Source organism: Pristiophorus japonicus, chromosome 20 (genome assembly GCF_044704955.1).
Source record: "Pristiophorus japonicus isolate sPriJap1 chromosome 20, sPriJap1.hap1, whole genome shotgun sequence".
Taxonomy (NCBI): Eukaryota; Metazoa; Chordata; class Chondrichthyes; family Pristiophoridae; genus Pristiophorus; species Pristiophorus japonicus.
In genome coordinates this window covers 88,023,756-88,042,169 of record NC_091996.1, presented here as the reverse complement: position 1 = coordinate 88,042,169, position 18,414 = coordinate 88,023,756, and the positions used below count along the sequence as shown (strand labels likewise).

General features: G+C 49.9%; 1 protein-coding gene across 2 annotated transcripts in view; it reads right to left on the bottom strand.

The window, feature by feature from the left end:
- Positions 1-18,414, bottom strand: part of LOC139232658 (polyamine-transporting ATPase 13A3-like) — a 113,047-nt gene that overhangs the window by 1,217 nt on the left and 93,416 nt on the right. For both annotated transcript variants that reach the window (XM_070863117.1, XM_070863118.1), the window contains exons 29-32: positions 17,345-17,538; positions 11,270-11,358; positions 8,344-8,424; positions 1,295-1,384 (exon numbers count right to left, since the gene is read on the bottom strand). In XM_070863117.1, coding sequence (XP_070719218.1) covers positions 1,295-1,384; positions 8,344-8,424; positions 11,270-11,358; positions 17,345-17,538 — 454 coding nt within the window. The remainder of the gene's footprint in view (positions 1-1,294; positions 1,385-8,343; positions 8,425-11,269; positions 11,359-17,344; positions 17,539-18,414) is intronic.

Genomic DNA, 18,414 nt, shown 5'->3' with positions numbered 1-18,414 from the left:
CTTAAAAAAAAAGGAGAGGGGTGGTGGAGGGGTTTAAGGGAGTGAATGTCAGAGCGTGGAGCCTCGATGGGTGAAGGCACGGCCGCCATGACATGGCAAAGGCGCGCTGGAAGGAACAGAGACATCCTGTTGCCGATCTGACGGATTGGCTCTGCCGCTCCAGTGCTCTCGCCGATGGAGAGCGAGTTGCCGCATCGTGTGACAGACGCTGGAGGCTGAATCAAGTAAAACATGTTTGGCACTTGTCTCGCCGGTAAATGATACTTCCAAGTTTGCAAATTTTGAAACTGGCCGGCTCACGGTTGCTAGGCGGCAACTGGCGTGCTCATTTGCCCCGCGGCAACTGCCCTTCCCCTTCACCCCCCCCCCACCCCGCCGTGACACTGCCGTTCCCCTTGGCTCCCCCCATGACACTGCCATTCCCCTTCACCCTCCCCATCATGGTAGAGCTAGCCAATTAGTCCCCCTCCCGGCGACGCTCCCATCGGCCGTAATGTTCGTCCATCGAATCGCGGAATAACGCGCACAGGCTCAACATTTCGTAGAACGGTCACAGCGCGGAAGGAGGCCATTGGGCCAGTCGAGTCCGTGCCGGCTCTCTGCAAGAGCACCTCAGCCAGTCCCACTCCCCCCCCGCCCTTTCCCCAGAGCCCTGCTAATTTATTTTCCTTCAGGCACTTATCCAACTCCCGGGGGGGGGGCGGGGGGGGAGTGGGACTGGCTGAGGTGCTCTTGCAGAGAGCCGGCACGGACTCGACTGGCCCAATGGCCTCCTTCCGCGATTGAGTCTGCCTCCACCGCCCTCTCGGGCAGCGCGTTCCAGATCCTAACCACTCGCTGCGTAAAAAGGTTTATCCTCGTGTCGTCTTTGGTTTTTCTGCCAATCGCCTTAAATCTGTGTCTCTCTGGTTCCCGACCCTTCCACCAATGGGAACAGTTTCTCTCTCGATCTACTCTGTCCAGACCCCTCCTGATTTTGAACACCTCGATCAAATCTCCTCTCAACCTTCTCTGCTCCGAGGAGAACAACCCCAGTTTCACCAGTCTATCCACGTAACTGAAGTCCCTCATCCCTGGAACCATCCTCGTCAATCTCCTCCGCACCCTCTCTAAGGCCTTCACATCCTTCCTAAAGTGCGGGGCCCAGAATTGGACACAATGCTCCAGTTGGGGCCGGACCAGTGTTTTATACAGTGTTTCCCAGAGGAGCCTCCACCTCTCCGACCCACGGCCCCACCCCACCGCGCCGAGCCCCAGTTTCCCCATAAAGGGTGTTGGCTGACTGCCCCCCTACCTGTGGGTAGATATTAGGGACAGCTTGCTCATCGTGGCTCGTAGTGTACAGGATCCTCAGCCACCGGATGCTAAAGTCACACAAGAAATTCTGCAATAAAGCATCACAAACAGTCATTAATGACACAACCACTCGAATAGGGTGGGTAACACCTCTGCAGGTCAGGGCCACGAAAAGAGCAGGAGCGGAGGAGTGGCGAGAGATTGTGGCGGAGGTGCTGTAAATGAGGGTACTGAGCCCAGAAGAGGCGAGGGGCCCAGAGGGCAGCACGGGCCCAGCCCACACTGTGCGATATGTGAGCGCACTGGGTCCGTGCAGCAGAGCTGGTCTCCAGTCGCCCTGGTTAACCCTTGCCACTGGACCAAGACCTCGCTCTGTCAAGCCCCGTGTGGTGGCTGGTGTGCAACGGCCAACCCACGTTAAAAAAATCCACCCACAGGCATCTTCCACCCCCTCAACTGGAGTTCAGGACCTGGAACATCGGGTCCTTCATTGAAACATCTGTGAACCCTTGTGGAAGCAAGTCATCCTCGCTCGAGGGACGGCCTATGATACTGTAGCTGCTCTCTGCACCTCCCCATCGCTCCGAAAAGTTGCTGATTGTTGCTGGAGCCCGTGGACACTGACAGTGACCCGAAACATCCACACCCTCCACCAGCGTGGTTGCAGTGCGTACCATCCACAGGATGCAATGCAGCAACTCGCCAAGGCTCCTTCGCATAACCTTCCTAACCCGTGGGCTCCACCACTTGGGACATCATCATCATCATCATCATCATCATAGGCGGTCCCTCGTGTCGAGGATGACTTGCTTCCACGCCAAAAAAGGGATGAGTTCCCAGGTGTTTCGATGACGGACCCGATATTCCGGATCCCGAACTACATCGCGAAGGGTGGAAGATGCCTGTGGGTGGATTTTTTTTAACGTGGGGTGACCGTTGCACACCAGCCACCACACGGGCTTGACAGAGCGAGGTCTTGGCCCAGTGGCAAGGGTTAACCAGGACGACTGGAGACCAGCTCTGCTGCACGGACCCAGTGCGCGCACATATCGCACAGTGTGGGCTGGGCCCATGCTGCCCCTGGGCCCCTGGCCCCGAACTCTCGCCTCTCCTGGGCCCCGATCACGTCCCTCTACAATCTCTCGCCGCCCCTGCTGTACCTGCCCGCGCTCCAATCACAGACCTGGACCTTGATGACGTCACTCTTTGCCGCCGGCGCCCTCCTGCACCAGCCCGCGCTGCTACCTGAAGTCAAAGGCCTCCATGCTGCTCCCGAGGCCGCTCGCCGCTCCTTTTATGGCCCCCGACCTCACTTAGGACAGCGGATGCATGGGATCACCATCCCCGCCAAGTCATTCACTCCCTCCACCACCAGCGCCCCCTGGCTGCAGTGTGCGCCGTCTACAAGATGCACTGCGGCAACTCGCCAAGGCTTCTTCGGCAGCACCTCCCAAACCCGCCACCTCTACCCCCTAGAAGGACAAGGGCAGCAGGTGCATGGGAACACCACCACCTCCACGTTCCCCTCCCAGTCACACACCGTCCCGACTTGGAAATACATCGCATGCTCCTTTGTGACTTTTGTCATGTTGTGTACTTTTGGGATCACTAGCCACTAGATGGCGTCACTGTTGGAGGCCGTTGGGCTGCACGCACGTGTTGTGCAGCCCGAGTGTAAAAGGCCAGCCATTTTGTATATGAGTCACTTTGGGCCTTAATAAAGCAGAGCCAAGGTCATACCTCTTGGAGTTAAACAGTACTCAGTCTAACAGTTATTGCATACACAACACCTTTCAAAAGGGAACTGGACAAGTTGCTGGGGGAAAGAAAATTAGCAGGGCTATGGGGAAAAGGCAGGGGAGCAGGACTGGCTGAGGTACTCCTGAAGAGAGCCGGCATGGGCTCGATGGGCCGAATGGCCTCCTTCTGTGCTGTAACCGTTCCATGATTCGCTGGGTCAGAATCCTGGAACTCCCTCCCTAACCGCACTGTGGAGAGTACCTTTACCACACAGCGGCTCAAGCGATGAACACCCACCACCGCCTTGTTAAGGGCGACAGGGGATGGGCGATAATTAACGGCCTTGCCAGCGACACACTCAGCCCCAGAAATGGCTGTCAGATGATTGGGTAATTGCCCCCCCCATCAATCACACCTGCACTGCTGTAAGGGTCTGGGATTGACGTTACCGACATCATTTGTATTCTGTAACTATCCCCACTCTGCAATTTGCTGGAGAAATAATCACATTGTACTAAATAGACTGTTTGTTGCTGTAAAAAACTGTTTGTTGCTGCAAAATAGACTGTTGCTGTAAAGTCGGCTGTTTGTTGCTGTAAAATATACTCTATTTGCTGCAAGACCCTCCTTGCACCGCCTACAGCCCATTGGTGTCCACAGTGGTGTCCATACCCACTCCGTTAAAAAATATCTTGCTCCTTCTTGTGAATGCAGCAAGATATTCCAGTGTGGAAAGGGAGGTTTCGTAGCCCAACTTGATCCTACCCCGAGGGATGGGACTCTGTTCCAAATAGACCAGTGGATAAACTCGGTACAATTCCTAATACACTAGCCAGTGCGTTAAGCCACAAGGCCAACAGGGGAGCCCTGTTCATTTGAGGTCAAGTTAAGTATTGTGGCCAATTCTGGGCGCCATAATTTAGGAATGGAGTTAAGGCCTTGGAGAGGGTGTGGGGAAGATTTACTCGAATTCAAAATCTTGAACAGGGGTTTTGACAGAGTAGGTAAGAAATAGGAGCAGGAGTAGGCCATACGGCCCCTTGAGCTCCGAGTAAATAAGGAGAGGCTGCTTCCGGTGACAGGAGGGTCAGTAACCAGAGGTCACTGGTTTAAGGTGAGTGGCAAAAGAAGCTGAAGCGACACTGGGAAACATTTCTTTGCGCAGCCAGTTGTTAAAGTGGAAGCAGATTCCGTAACTTTCAAAAGGGGAATTTGTCAAATACTTGAAAAGGAAAATTTGCTGGGCTCTGGGGAAAGAGCGGGAGGGAGTGGGACTGATTGGATCGGTCTTTCAAAGAGCCAGCACAGGCATGATGGGCCGAACAGCCTCTTTCCGTGCTGTGTCATTCTGTGTCGTGCCGCAATGACTTGGCTTTGCGAAGCTGCTTCGATTATAACCCATGGCGCAGGTGCTGAATGAAGAAAATGCCTAACTTTGCCAGTCTCCCCAGGGAGCATTGCGGAGCGATCAGCAGTGACGAGACATCGAAAGAATTTTCCAGAACCTTCCCCCTCCCCGCCACCCCCCCCCCCCCCCCACCACCTGGCTTGGGTTTTCATCTGGTCTTTCGCCTTACCCCATGGCTTTCCGGGTAGGGTGGGGAGAACATCAGAAATAGGAGCAGGAGTCGGCCATTCGGCCCCTCGAGCCTGCTCCGCCATTCGATAAGATCATGGTTGATCCCATCATGGACTCAGCTCCACTCCCCATAACCCTTCACTCCCTTATCGTTCAAAAATCGGTCTATCTCCGCCTTAAATATATTAAATGACCCAGCTTCCACAGCTCTCTGGGACAGAGAATTCCACAAATTTACAACCCTCTGAGAGAAGAAATTCCTCCTCATCGCAGTTCTAAATGGGCGACCCCTTATTCTTAAACTATGCCCCCTAGTTCTAGTCTCCCCCACGAGTGAAAACATCCTCCCTGTATCTACCTTGTCGAGCCCCCCCAGTATCTTATATGTTGCAATAAGATCACCTCTCATTCTTTTAAATTCCAATGAGGCCCAACCTGCTCAACCTTTCTTCCTAAGTCAACCCCGTCATCTCAGCAATCAACCAAGTGAACCTTCTCTGAACAGCCCCCAAAGCAAGTATATCCTTCCTTAAATACGGAGACCAAAACTGCACGCTGTACTCCAGGTGTGGCCTCACCAATACCCTGTACAGTTGTAGCAGGAGTGTATATGAGGTGGTGCTCAAGGCACTGCAGTTGCGTGTGATGGGACAGATGGCTCTTTATCGGTTCATATAGAAACATAGAAACATAGAAAATAGGTGCAGGAGTAGGCCATTCGGCCCTTCTAGCCTGCACCGCCATTCAATGAGTTCATGGCTGAACATTCAACTTCAGTACCCCATTCCTGCTTTCTCGCCATACCCCTTGATCCCCCTAGCAGTAAGGACTTCATCTAACTCCTTTTTGAATATATTTAGTGAATTGGCCTCAACAACTTTCTGTGGTAGAGAATTCCACAGGTTCACCACTCTCTGGGTGAAGAAGTTCCTCCGCATCTCGGTCCTAAATGGCTTACCCCTTATCCTTAGACTGTGACCCCTGGTTCTGGACTTCCCCAACATTGGGAACATTCTTCCTGCATCTAACCTGTCTAACCCCGTCAGAATTTTATATGTTTCTATGAGGTCCCCTCTCACTCTTCTGAACTCCAGTGAATACAAGCCCAGTTGATCCAGTCTTTCTTGATAGGTCAGTCCCGCCATCCCGGGAATCAGTCTGGTGAACCTTCGCTGCACTCCCTCAATAGCAAGAATGTCCTTCCTCAGGTTAGGAGACCAAAACTGTACACAATACTCCAGGTGTGGCCTCACCAATGCCCTGTACAACTGTAGCAACACCTCCCTGCCCCTGTACTCAAATCCCCTTGCTATGAAGGCCAACATGCCATTTGCTTTCTTAACCGCCTGCTGCACCTGCATGCCAACCTTCAATGACTGATGTACCATGACACCCAGGTCTCTTTGCACCTCCCCTTTTCCTAATCTGTCACCATTCAGATAATAGTCTGTCTCTCTGTTTTTACCACCAAAGTGGATAACCTCACATTTATCCACATTATACTTCATCTGCCATGCATTTGCCCACTCACCTAACCTATCCAAGTCGCTCTGCAGCCTCACAGCATCCTCCTCGCAGCTCACACTGCCACCCAACTTAGTGTCATCCGCAAATTTGGAGATACTACATTTAATCCCCTCATCTAAATCATTAATGTACAGTGTAAACAGCTGGGGCCCCAGCACAGAACCTTGCGGTACCCCACTAGTCACTGCCTGCCATTCTGAAAAGTACCCATTTACTCCTACTCTTTGCTTCCTGTCTGACAACCAGTTCTCAATCCATGTCAGTACACTACCCCCAATCCCATGTGCTCTAACTTTGCACATCAATCTCTTGTGTGGGACCTTGTCGAACGCCTTCTGAAAGTCCAAATATACCACATCAACTGGTTCTCCCTTATCCACTCTACTGGAAACATCCTCAAAAAATTCCAGAAGATTTGTCAAGCATGATTTCCCTTTCACAAATCCATGCTGACTTGGACCTATCATGTCACCTCTTTCCAAATGCACTGCTATGACATCCTTAATAATTGATTCCATCATTTTACCCACTACCGATGTCAGGCTGACCGGTCTATAATTCCCTGTTTTCTCTCTCCCTCCTTTTTTAAAAAGTGGGGTTACATTGGCTACCCTCCACTCCATAGGAACTGATCCAGAGTCAATGGAATGTTGGAAAATGACTGTCAACGCATCCACTATTTCCAAGGCCACCTCCTTAAGTACTCTGGGATGCAGTCCATCAGGCCCTGGGGATTTATCGGCCTTCAATCCCATCAATTTCCCCAACACAATTTCCCGGCTAATAAGGATTTCCCTCAGTTCCTCCTCCTTACTAGACCCCCCGACCCCTTTTATAACCGGAAGGTTGTTCGTGTCCTCCTTCGTGAATACCGAACCAAAGTACTTGTTCAATTGGTCCGCCATTTCTTTGTTCCCCGTTATGACTTCCCCTGATTCTGACTGCAGGGGACCTACATTTGTCTTTACTAACCTTTTTCTCTTTACATATCTATAGAAACTTTTGCAATCCGTCTTAATGTTCCCTGCAAGCTTCTTCTCATACTCCATTTTCCCTGCCCTAATCAAACCCTTTGTCCTCCTCTGCTGAGTTCTAAATTTCTCCCAGTCCCCAGGTTCGCTGCTATTTCTGGCCAATTTGTATGCCACTTCCTTGGCTTTAATACTATCCCTGATTTCCCTTGATAGCCACGGTTGAGCCACCTTCCCTTTTTTATTTCTATGCCAGACAGGAATGTACAATTGTTGTAGTTCATCCATGCGGTCTCTAAATGTCTGCCATTGCCCATCCACAGTCAACCCCTTAAGTATCATTCGCCAATCCATCTCAGCCAATTCACGCCTCATACCTTCAAAGTTAGCCTTCTTTAAGTTCTGGACCATGGTCTCTGAATTAACTGTTTCATTCTCCATCCTAATGCAGAATTCCACCATATTATGGTCACTCTTCCCCAAGGGTCACTCTTCCCCAAATGCAAAAACACAAATCGTGCCTTCCTACCCCCGTCCAGCCTTCTCCTCCCGTCAAATCCTAATCCAGAACAGTACAGAAAGATTGGATAGGCTGGGGTTGTTTTCCTTGGAACAGAGGAGGCTGAGGGGAGACCTAATTGAGGTGTATAAAATTATGAGATGCCTAGATAGAGTGGATAGGAAGGACCTATTTCCCCTTAGCAGAGGGGTCAACAACCAGGGGGCATAGATTTAAAGTAATTGGGGGGAGGTTTAGTGGGGATTTGAGGAAAATTTCTTTCACCCAGAGGGTGGTGGGGGTCTGGGGCGGAGCTCACTGCCTGAAAGGGTGGTAGAGGCAGAAACCCTCATCACATTTAAAAAGTACTTGGATGTGCACTTGAAGTGCCGTAACCTGCAGGGCTACGGACCGAGAGCTGGAAAGTGGGATTAGGCTGGGTGGCTCTTTGTCGGTCGGCGCGGACACGATGGGCCGAAATGGCCTCCTTCCGTGCCGTAAATTTCTGTGATTCTATGAACCTGTGCGCATTCGATCCGAACTACACGCTTTAAGAGGGACCCCAAAACCCACACCCTCCCGCCTCCCATGGTTTTATTACAGGTTGACTGAATTTCTCCCCCCACAGCAGGAATCTGGCTGTGTTCCTCCTCCTGCATGTCTCCCAGCTCTAAGAGGAGGTACCTGAGGGGGGGGGGGGGGGGGGGAAGCTACAGGTCCCGTACACTCACCTCCACTAGAATACAAAGAGCGATGTTGGCCAGAATTAAAAACAGCATCTTATTCCGCCATTCCGAAGGGACACAGACCAGCTGGGAGAGAGAGGGAGATAGGGAAGGAGAGTTTTATTATCAGGTCTTCGCATCCATCATCAAAAGTTATTTTTCAACAACAACATCCCAATATTCAACGTCCCAAGGTGCTTCCCAGGAGTATTATGAGATCACAAATTTGACACCGGCATAAATAGAAATTAGCGCAGGTGAAACATAGAAAATAGGTGCAGGAGTAGGCCATTCGGCCCTTCGAGCCTGCACCACCATTCAATAAGATCATGGCTGATCATTCACCTCAGTACCCCTTTCCTGCTTTCTCTCCATACCCTTTGATCCCCTTAGCAGTAAGGGCCATATCTAATTCCCTCTTGAATATATCCAATGAATTGGCCTCAACAACTCTCTGCGGCAGGGAATTCCACAGGTTAACAACTCTCTGAGTGAAGAAGTTTCTCCTCATCTCAGTCCTAAATAGCCGACCCCTTATCCTTAGACTGTGACCCCTGGTTCTGGACTTCCCCAACATCGGGAACATTCTTCCCGCATCTAACCTGTCCAGTCCCGTCAGAATCTTATACGTTTTTATGAGATCCCCTCTCATCCTTCTAAACTCCAGTGAACAAAGGCCCAGTTGATCCAGTCTCTCCTCATATGTCAGTCCAACCATCCCTGGAATCAGTCTGGTGAACCTTTGCTGCACTCCCTCAATAGCAAGAACATCCTACCTCAGATTAGGAGACCAAAACTGAACACAATATTCCAGGTGAGGCCTCGCCAAGGCCCTGTACAACTGCAAGACCTCCCTGCTCCTATACTCAAATCCTCTCGCTATGAAGGCCAACATACCATTTGCCTGCTTCACCACCTGTTGTACCTGCATGCCAACTTTCAATGACTGATGAACCATGACCCCCAGGTCTCGTTGCACCTCCCCTTTTCCTAATCTGCCGCCATTCAGATAATAGTCTGCTTTCGTGTGTTTGCCCCCAAAATGGATAACCTCACATTTATCCACATTATACTGCATCTGCCATGCTAATGCAGATTAGCTTGGTCAAAAGAGGTAGATTTTAAGAAGTGTCTTGGAGGAGAAAAGAGAGGCGGAGAGGTTTAGGAAGGGAGTTCCAGAGCTTGGGGCCCAGGCAACAGAAGGCATGGCCACCGATGGTTGAGCGATTATAATCAGGGATGGTCAGGAGGGCAGAATTGGAGGAGCGCATACATCTCGGGGGAGGTTGTGGGGCTGGAGGAGATTACAGAGATAGGGAGGGGGCGAGGGCCATGGAGGGATTTGAAAATAAGAATGAGAATTTTGAAATCGAGGCGTTGCTTAACCGGGAGACAATGTAGGCCAGCGAGCATGTGACACAAATTTTGGGCATTCCAGCAGGAAAGTTGCAGTTTAAAAACGAGCGCTCCGGGTTGCTATCCGGTGGTCCCTGCGAGTGTGTGAGTGTCAGTGCCAGAGTACAATTCCACAGCAGTTGGCAGGCCCCCGGTCATCGGCCTGTCGTCAGGCTATTTGACTGCAGGGGGCATCTCAGTTGGGCTTGAGCCTGTTGGCCGACGTCCGCACAAATGCACTTTGCAGCACGTTACACTGGTTGGGGAGTCTAGGACTCGGGGACATAGCCTACAAATCAGAGGCTAGCCTTTCAAGAGCGAAATTAGGAAACACTTCTACACACAGAGCGGCAGAAGTTTGGAACTCTCTTCTGCAAACGGCAACTGGTGCTGGGTCAATTGTTAAATTTTAAATCTGAGATTGATAAGATTTTTTTTTAAACCAAAGGTATTAAGGGACATGGGGCAAAGGCGGGTAGATGCAGCCTTTATCTCACTGAATGGGGCAACAGACTCGAGGAGCTGAATGGCCTTCTCCTGTTCCTGTCGAACATTAAGAACATCATCATCATAGGCGGTCCCTCGTATCGAGGATGACTTGCTTCCACGTCAAAAAGGGACGAGTTCACAGGTGTTTCAATGAAGGACCTAATATTCCGGATCCCGAACTACATCCTGAAGGGTGGAAGATGCCTGTGGGTGGATTTTTTTAACGTGGGGTGGCCGTTGCACACCAGCCACCACACGGGCAGAAGAAATAGGAGCAGGAGTAAGCCATACGGCCCCTCGAGCCTGCACCGCCATTTAATACGATCGTGGCTGATCCGATCATGGACTTCCCTGCCCGCTCCCCATAACTCCTTATTCCCTTAACGGTTAAATAACTATCTCTTAATTTATTCAATGACCCAATTTCCACAGCTCTCTGAGGCAGCGAATTCCACAGATTTACAACCCTCTGAGAGAAGAAGTAGTTTTAGCACAGCGCACACAAGGGAACGTGTCCAAATGTTTTAGAAAAGAAACAGGGAGCGGCCAAGCGTGAGGGGAGAAGGGAAGGAGAATTGGGACGTTCGGTCGAACAGGGAAGATTTTCCAAGGCGGGGAAACCCCTGAAGGAAGAATGGACAGGAAAGGTGGCTTGAGGAAGCAGGGACTGACTGGCCACCAATGGTGGAGAGCAAGACTGAGGAATACAGCAGGAGACAATTGCCCTGGACAGGATAATGCATGTGTGGGATTGAGGGGCTGAGGTCGGGTCCTGTGTTCCTCCCACGACAATACTATCCGTTGATGTTGGGGGTTCCTGCACCATTGCACCGGCCAGGATCCTGTGAGGAGAAGCAAAGAGACCGGATATACCCCGACCTCACCAGGGGACCGGTTAGCAACTGGGCAGTGCAGTGAGGTACGCACCTTTCCACTGGCACTTGGGTTCTAACCGAGCCACGATGGCCGGGAGTTGGTGCTGAGCCGAATGAATATGGATCGGTCCCAAAACCGGCTCCCAATTAAAGCATAACCCTGTCTCCATTACCTGAAAGAAGTCATCAATAACGTCGATCGGGTACATCATAATCAGAATGATGAAGCCGTAAAGGACCAGAATACAACCCATGAATAAATCTGAAAGAGAGAGACTGAGAGGTCAGTGTGAGAACACATTCCAGCCTATAACTCACTCCCGGGTATCCGTTATTCTATATATAAACCCCCCGTACCCCTCGATTAGATTCCAGCCTGTAACTCACTCCCGGTTTTCCGTTATTCTATATATAAACCCCCCGAACCCCTCGATTAGATTCCAGCCTGTAACTCACTCCCAGGTATCTGTTAGTCTATATATAAACCCCCGAACCCCTCGATTAAATTCCAGCCTGTAAATCACTCCCGGGTATGTTATTTTATATATAAACCCCCCCAAACCTCTCAATTAGATTCCAGGCTGTAACTCACTCCCGGGATCCTGTGATTCTATATATAAACCCCCGGAACGCCTCGATTAGATTCCAGCCTGTAACTCACTCCAGGGTATCTGTTATTCTATATATAAACCCCCCCCCCCGAACCCCTCGATTAGATTCCAGCCAGTAACTCACTCCTGGATATCTGTTATTCTATATATAAACCCCCCGAACCCCTCGATTAGATTCCAGCCTGTAACTTATTCCTGGGTATCTGTTATTCTATATATAAACCCCCCGAACCCCTCGATTAGATTCTAGCCTGTAACTCATTCCAGGGTATCTGTTATTCTATATATAAACCCCCCGAACCCCTCGATTAGATCCCAGCCTGTAACTTACTCCCGGGTATCTGTTATTCTATATATAAACCCCCTGAACCTCTCGATTAGATTCCAGCCTGTAACTCACTCCCGGGTATCTGTTATTCTATTTATAAACCCCCGAACCCCTCGATTAGATCCCAGCCAGTAACTCACACCCGGGTATCTGTTATTCTATATATAAACCCCCCAAACCGCTCGATTAGACTCCAGCCTGTAACTTACTCCCGGGTATCTGTTATTCTATATAAAACCCACCCCCTGAACCCCTCGATTAGATTTCAGCCAGTAACTCACTCCCGGGTATCTGTTATTCTATATATAAACCCACCGAACCCCTCGATTAGAACCCAGCCTGTAACTTACTTCCGGGTATCTGTTATTCTATATATAAACCCCCCGAACCCCTCAATTAAATTCCAGCCTGTAACTCACTCCCGGGTATCTGTTATTCTATATATAAACCCCCGAACCCCTCGATTAGATTCCAGCCTGTAACGCACTCCAGTGTATCTGTTATTCTATATATAAACCCCACGAACCTCTCAATTAGATTCCAGCTTGTAACTCACTCCCAGGTGTCTGTTATTCTATATATAAACCCTCCCCCCCGAATCCCTCGATTAGATTCCAGCCTGTAATTCACACCTGGGTATCTGTTATTCTATATATAAACTCCCCGAACCCTTCGATTATATTCCAGCCCGTAACTTACTCCTGCGTATCTGTTATTCTATATATAAACCCCCCGAACCCCTCGATTAGATTCCAGCCGGTAACTCACTCCTCGGTATCTGTTATTCTATATATACACCCCCCGAACCCCTCGATTAGATTCCAGCCGGTAACTCACTCCTGGGTATCTGTTATTCTATATATAAACCCCCCCGAACCCCTCGATTAGATTCCAGCCCGTAACGTACTCCCAGGTATCTGTTATTCTATATATAAACCCCCCCCCCCCGAACCCTTCGATTAGACTCCAGCCTGTAACTCACTCCTGGGTATCCGTTATTCTATATATAAACCCTCCCCGAACCCCTCGATTAGATCCCAGCCTGTAACTCACTCCCGGGTATCTGTTATTCTATATATAAACCCCCCCGAACCCCTCGATTAGATCCCAGTCTGTAACTCACACCCGAGTATCTGTTATTCTATATATAAACCCCCCAAACCGCTCGATTAGACTCCAGCCTGTAACTTAGTCCCGGGTATCTGTTATTCTATATATAAACCCCCCCCGAACCCCTCGATTAGATTCCAGCCAGTAACTCACTCCCGGGTATCTGTTATTCTATATATAAACCCCCGAACCCCTCGATTAGATTCTAGCCTGTAACTCATTCCAGGGTATCTGTTATTCTATATATAAATCCCCCCGAATCCCTCGATTAGATTCCAGCCTGTAATTCACTCCCAGGTATCTGTTATTCTATATATATAAACCCTCCCCGAAACTCTCGATTAGATTCCAGCTTGCAACTCATTCCCGGGTATCTATTAGTCTATATATAAACCCCCCGAACCCCTCGATTATAGATTCCAGCCTGTAACTCACTCCCAGGTATCTGTTATTCTATATATAAACCCCCTGAACCCCTGATTAGATTCCAGCCGGTAACTCACTCCTGGGTATCTGTTATTCTATATATAAACCCCCCGAACCTCTCAATTAGATTCCAGCCTGTAACTCACTCCCAGGTATCTGTTATTCTATATATAAACCCTCTCCCCCGAATCCCTCGATTAGATTCCAGCCTGTAATTCACACCTGGGTATCTGTTATTCTATATATAAACCCTCCGAACCCTTCGATTAGATTCCAGCACGTAACTTACTCCTGGGTATCTGTTATTCTATATATAAACCCCCCGAACCCCTCGATTAGATTCCAGCCTGTAACTCACTCCCAGGTATCTGTTATTCTATATATAAACCCCCCGAACCCGATTAGATTCCAGCCGGTAACTCACTCCTCGGTATCTGTTATTCTCTATATACACCCCCCGAACCCCTCGATTAGATTCCAGCCGGTAACTTACTCCTGGGTATCTGTTATTCTATATATAAACCCCCCCGAACCCCTCGATTAGATTCCAGCCTGTAACTCACTCCCAGGTATCTGTTATTCTATATATAAACCCCCCCCCACCAAACCCTTTGATTAGATTCCAGCCCGTAACGTACTCCCAGGTATCTGTTATTCTATATATAAACCCACCCCCCCCGAACCCTTCGATTAGACTCCAGCCTGTAACTCACTCCTGGGTATCAGTTATTCTATATATAAACCCCACGAACCCCTCAATTAGATTCCAGCCTGTAACTCACACCGGGTATCTGTTATTCTATATATAAACCCCCCGAACCCTTCGATTAGATTCCAGCCTGTAACTCACTCCAGGGTATCTGTTATTCTATATATAAACCCCACGAACCCCTCAATTAGATTCCAGCCTGTAACTCACACCGGGTATCTGTTATTCTATATATAAACCCCCCGAACCCTTCGATTAGATTCCAGCCCGTAACTTACTCCTGGGTATCTGTTATTCTATATATAAACCCTCCCCGAACCCCTCGATTAGATTCCAGCCTGTAACTCACTCCCGGGTATCTGTTATTCTATATATAAACCCCCCGAACCCTTCGATTAGATTCCAGCCCGTAACTTACTCCTGGGTATCTGTTATTCTATATATAAACCCTTCCCGAACCCCTCGATTAGATTCCAGCCTTTAACTCATTCCCCGGTATCTATTAGTCTATATATAAACCCCCCGAACCCCTCGATTAGATTCCAGCCTGTAACTCACTCCCAGGTTTCTGTTATTCTATATATAAACCCCCCGAACCCCTGATTAGATTCCAGCCGGTAACTCATTCCTGGGTATCTGTTATTCTATATATAAACCCCCCGAACCCCTGATTTTATTCCAGCCGGTAACTCACTCCTCGGTATCTGTTATTCTATATATACACCCCCCGAACCCCTCGATTAGATTCCAGCCGGTAACTCACTCCTGGGTATCTGTTATTCTATATATAAACCCCCCCGAACCCCTCGATTAGATTCCAGCCTGTAACTCACTCCCGGGTATCTGTTATTCTATATATAAACCCCCCGAACCCATCGATTAGATTCCAGCCTGTAACTCACTCCCGGGTATCTGTTATTCTATATATACACCCCCCCGAACCCCTCGATTAGATTCCAGCCGGTAACTCACTCCTGGGTATCTGTTATTCTATATATAAACCCCCCCGAACCCCTCGATTAGATTCCAGCCTGTAACTCACTCCCGGGTATCTGTTATTCTATATATAAACCCCCCGAACCCATCGATTAGATTCCAGCCTGTAACTCACTCCCGGGTATCTGTTATTCTATATATAAACCCCCCGAACCCATCGATTAGATTCCAGCCTGTAACTCACTCCCAGGTATCTGTTATTCTATATATAAACTCCCCGAACCCCTCGATTAGATTCCAGCCTGTAACTCAGTACTTGTTGTGATATACCCTCGATTGGAGGGTCACTGAGTGAGTGACGTGTGGTACAGTTTGACAGCAATGTGCGCGACTCCGAAGTCTGGAGCACAGGCGATTGAAAGGTTGCTGGCGGGGCAGCGATGCAGCACACGGCGTGTCACAGCGTGCTGCCCCACCAACCCCGACGCACGCTCGCCATTGGCTAGTGAGGAGCACCATCCACTGCAGCCGTGGGGCAGTCTGTTCCACGCCACGCCCTGAATGGTGCCAACGAGCAGTCGCGAAGCCAGTGGGTGTAGAGTAACGACCACGGGGGGGGGGGGGGGGGGGGGGGTGGTAGTCTTGCATTTATATAGCGCCTTTCACATCCTCAGAATCTCCCAAAGCTCTTCACAGTCAACGAAGCACTTTTTTGGGGGGGTCAAAGTGTGGGCGTAGTTGCAATGTCGGGAAACGCGGCAGGCGATATGAAGCACAGCAAGATCCCACAAGCAGCAATGGGTTAAATTATGTTCATTGTGGGAAAAATGTTGGGAGAACTCCTCTGCAATTCTCTGAATTGTCCCGTGGGATATTTTACGTGCACCTGACCACAGTATCAACGGCACAGAAACAGGGCATTGGGCCCAACCGGTCCGTGCCGGTGTTTATTGCTCCACACCAGCCCCTCCTGACCCTACTCCATCTGACCCCATCAGCACATCCCTCTATTCCTTTCTCCCTCACGTACTTATCTAACTTCCCCATAACAGGTCCAAAAGACGATTCCCTCCGGCAGTGCTGCACTTCTTCAGCACTGCAGTTGGGGAGCCAATCAGCATTAACCGCGCTCAGATCATAAGGATTAGGAGCGGGAGTCGGCCATTCGGCCCCTCGAGCCTGCTCCGCCATTCAATCAGATCATTCAATCTTCAACCTCAACCCCACTTTCCCGCCTGATCCCCACATCCCCAGATTCCCATAGAGTCCAAAAGTCAATCGATCTCAGCCGTGAATATACTCAACGACTGAGCCTCCAAAGCCCTCTGGGGCAGAGAATTCCAAAGATTCACCACCCTCTGAGTGAAGAAATTTCTCCTCATCTCAGTCCTAAATGGCCGACCCCTTATCCTGAGACCGTGTGACCCCCTGGTTCTAGACTCCCCAGCCCGGGGGGGAAACATCCTCCCTGCATCTACCCTGTCAATCCCCACTCAGAATCTTGTATGTTCAACAAGATCACCTCTCATCCTTCTAAACTCCAGAGAGTGTAGGTCCAATCTGCACAATTTCTGCTCATAGGCCAACCCTGCTCAACCCAGGAATCAATTAATCAGGCCCCGGACAGGGGCAAGAAAGGTTGGCTCTCTTTTTTCTCTTGAAAAGAAAAGTCGGAGGAGGGTGACTTAAAAGAGGGCTTTAAAATGATGAAAGGTTTTGATAGAGTAGACACAGAGAGAATGTTCCCACTTGTGGGGAAAAGCATAACTAGAGGCCATCAATATAAGATAGTCACTAATAAATCCAATGGGGAATTCAGGAGAAACTTCTTTACCCAGAGAGCGGTGAGAATGTGGAACTCGCTGCCACAGGGAGGGGTTGAGGCGAATAGTATCGATGCATTTAAGGGGAGGCTGGACAAGCGCATGGGGGGAGAAGGGAATAGAGGGTTACGCTGATAGATTTAGATGAGGAAAGACGGGAGGAGGCTCGAGTGGGGCATAAACACCGGCCTGGACTGGTTGGGCCCAATGGCCTGTTTCCGTGCTGTATATCCGGTGTAACCCACGACCGAGCCAAACAGGCCCAAATCACACCAACACAAGCCACGCGTGGACGCTGCACTCACAGTTTCTGTAGACGGGCTGTCGGAAGGGCTTTCCCTTCGAGAACGCGAATGCAACTGCCAGATACTGGCAACAGGAGACAAAAAAAAGTGTCGTATTTTCATAATTCGAGATATTGTGCTCGTCCACTTCGGTCTCATTGTGGACCGAAATGCTGGTGTTTGTCAGCTTGTCGGCCCGGCTCCCGTTACAAGCGCTGAGGAGAGAAAACAAGTTGTTCCCAGTTAAATAAAAGTCCGTGCCGTTGGAGGTTTTTGCATTAGAAATCAGTGCTCATCGAAATCAGGGACGACGGCCATTTCAGGCATTCGGTGACAGCACGGGGTTAGATACAGAGTAAAGCTCCCTCTACACTGTCCCATCAAACACTCCCAGGGCAGGTACAGCACGGGGTTAGATACAGAGTAAAGCTCCCTCTACACTGTCCCATCAAACACTCCCAGGGCAGGTACAGCACGGGGTTAGATACAGAGTAAAGCTCCCTCTACACTGTCCCATCAAACACTCCCAGGGCAGGTACAGGGGGTTAGCTACAGAGTAAAGCTCCCTCTACACTGTCCCATCAAACACTCCCAGGTCAGGTACAGCACGGGTTAGATACAGAGTAAAGCTCCCTCTACACTGTCCCATCAAACACTCCCAGGGCAGGTACAGCACGGGGTTAGATAAAGAGTAAAGCTCCCTCTGCACTGTCCCATCAAACACTCTCAGGGCAGGTACAGCACGGGGTTAGATACAGAGTAAAACTCCCATTAAAAATCTCATGGCACTATTCGATGAAGAGCATGGGAGTTTTCCCAGTGTCCTGGCCTATATTATCCAGGACAAAGCAGCCGGCTAGATGGGCACGCTACCCACCACCTTCAACATTCACTCCCTCCACCACCGGCGCCCCCTGGCTGCAGTGTGCACCATCGACAAGATGCACTGCAGCAACTCGCCAAGGCTTCTTCGGCAGCACCTCCCAAACCCGCGACCTCTACCGCTAGAAGGACAAGGGCAGCAGGCGCATGGGAACACCACCACCTCCACGTTCCCCTCCCAGTCACACACCGTCCCGACTTGGGAATAT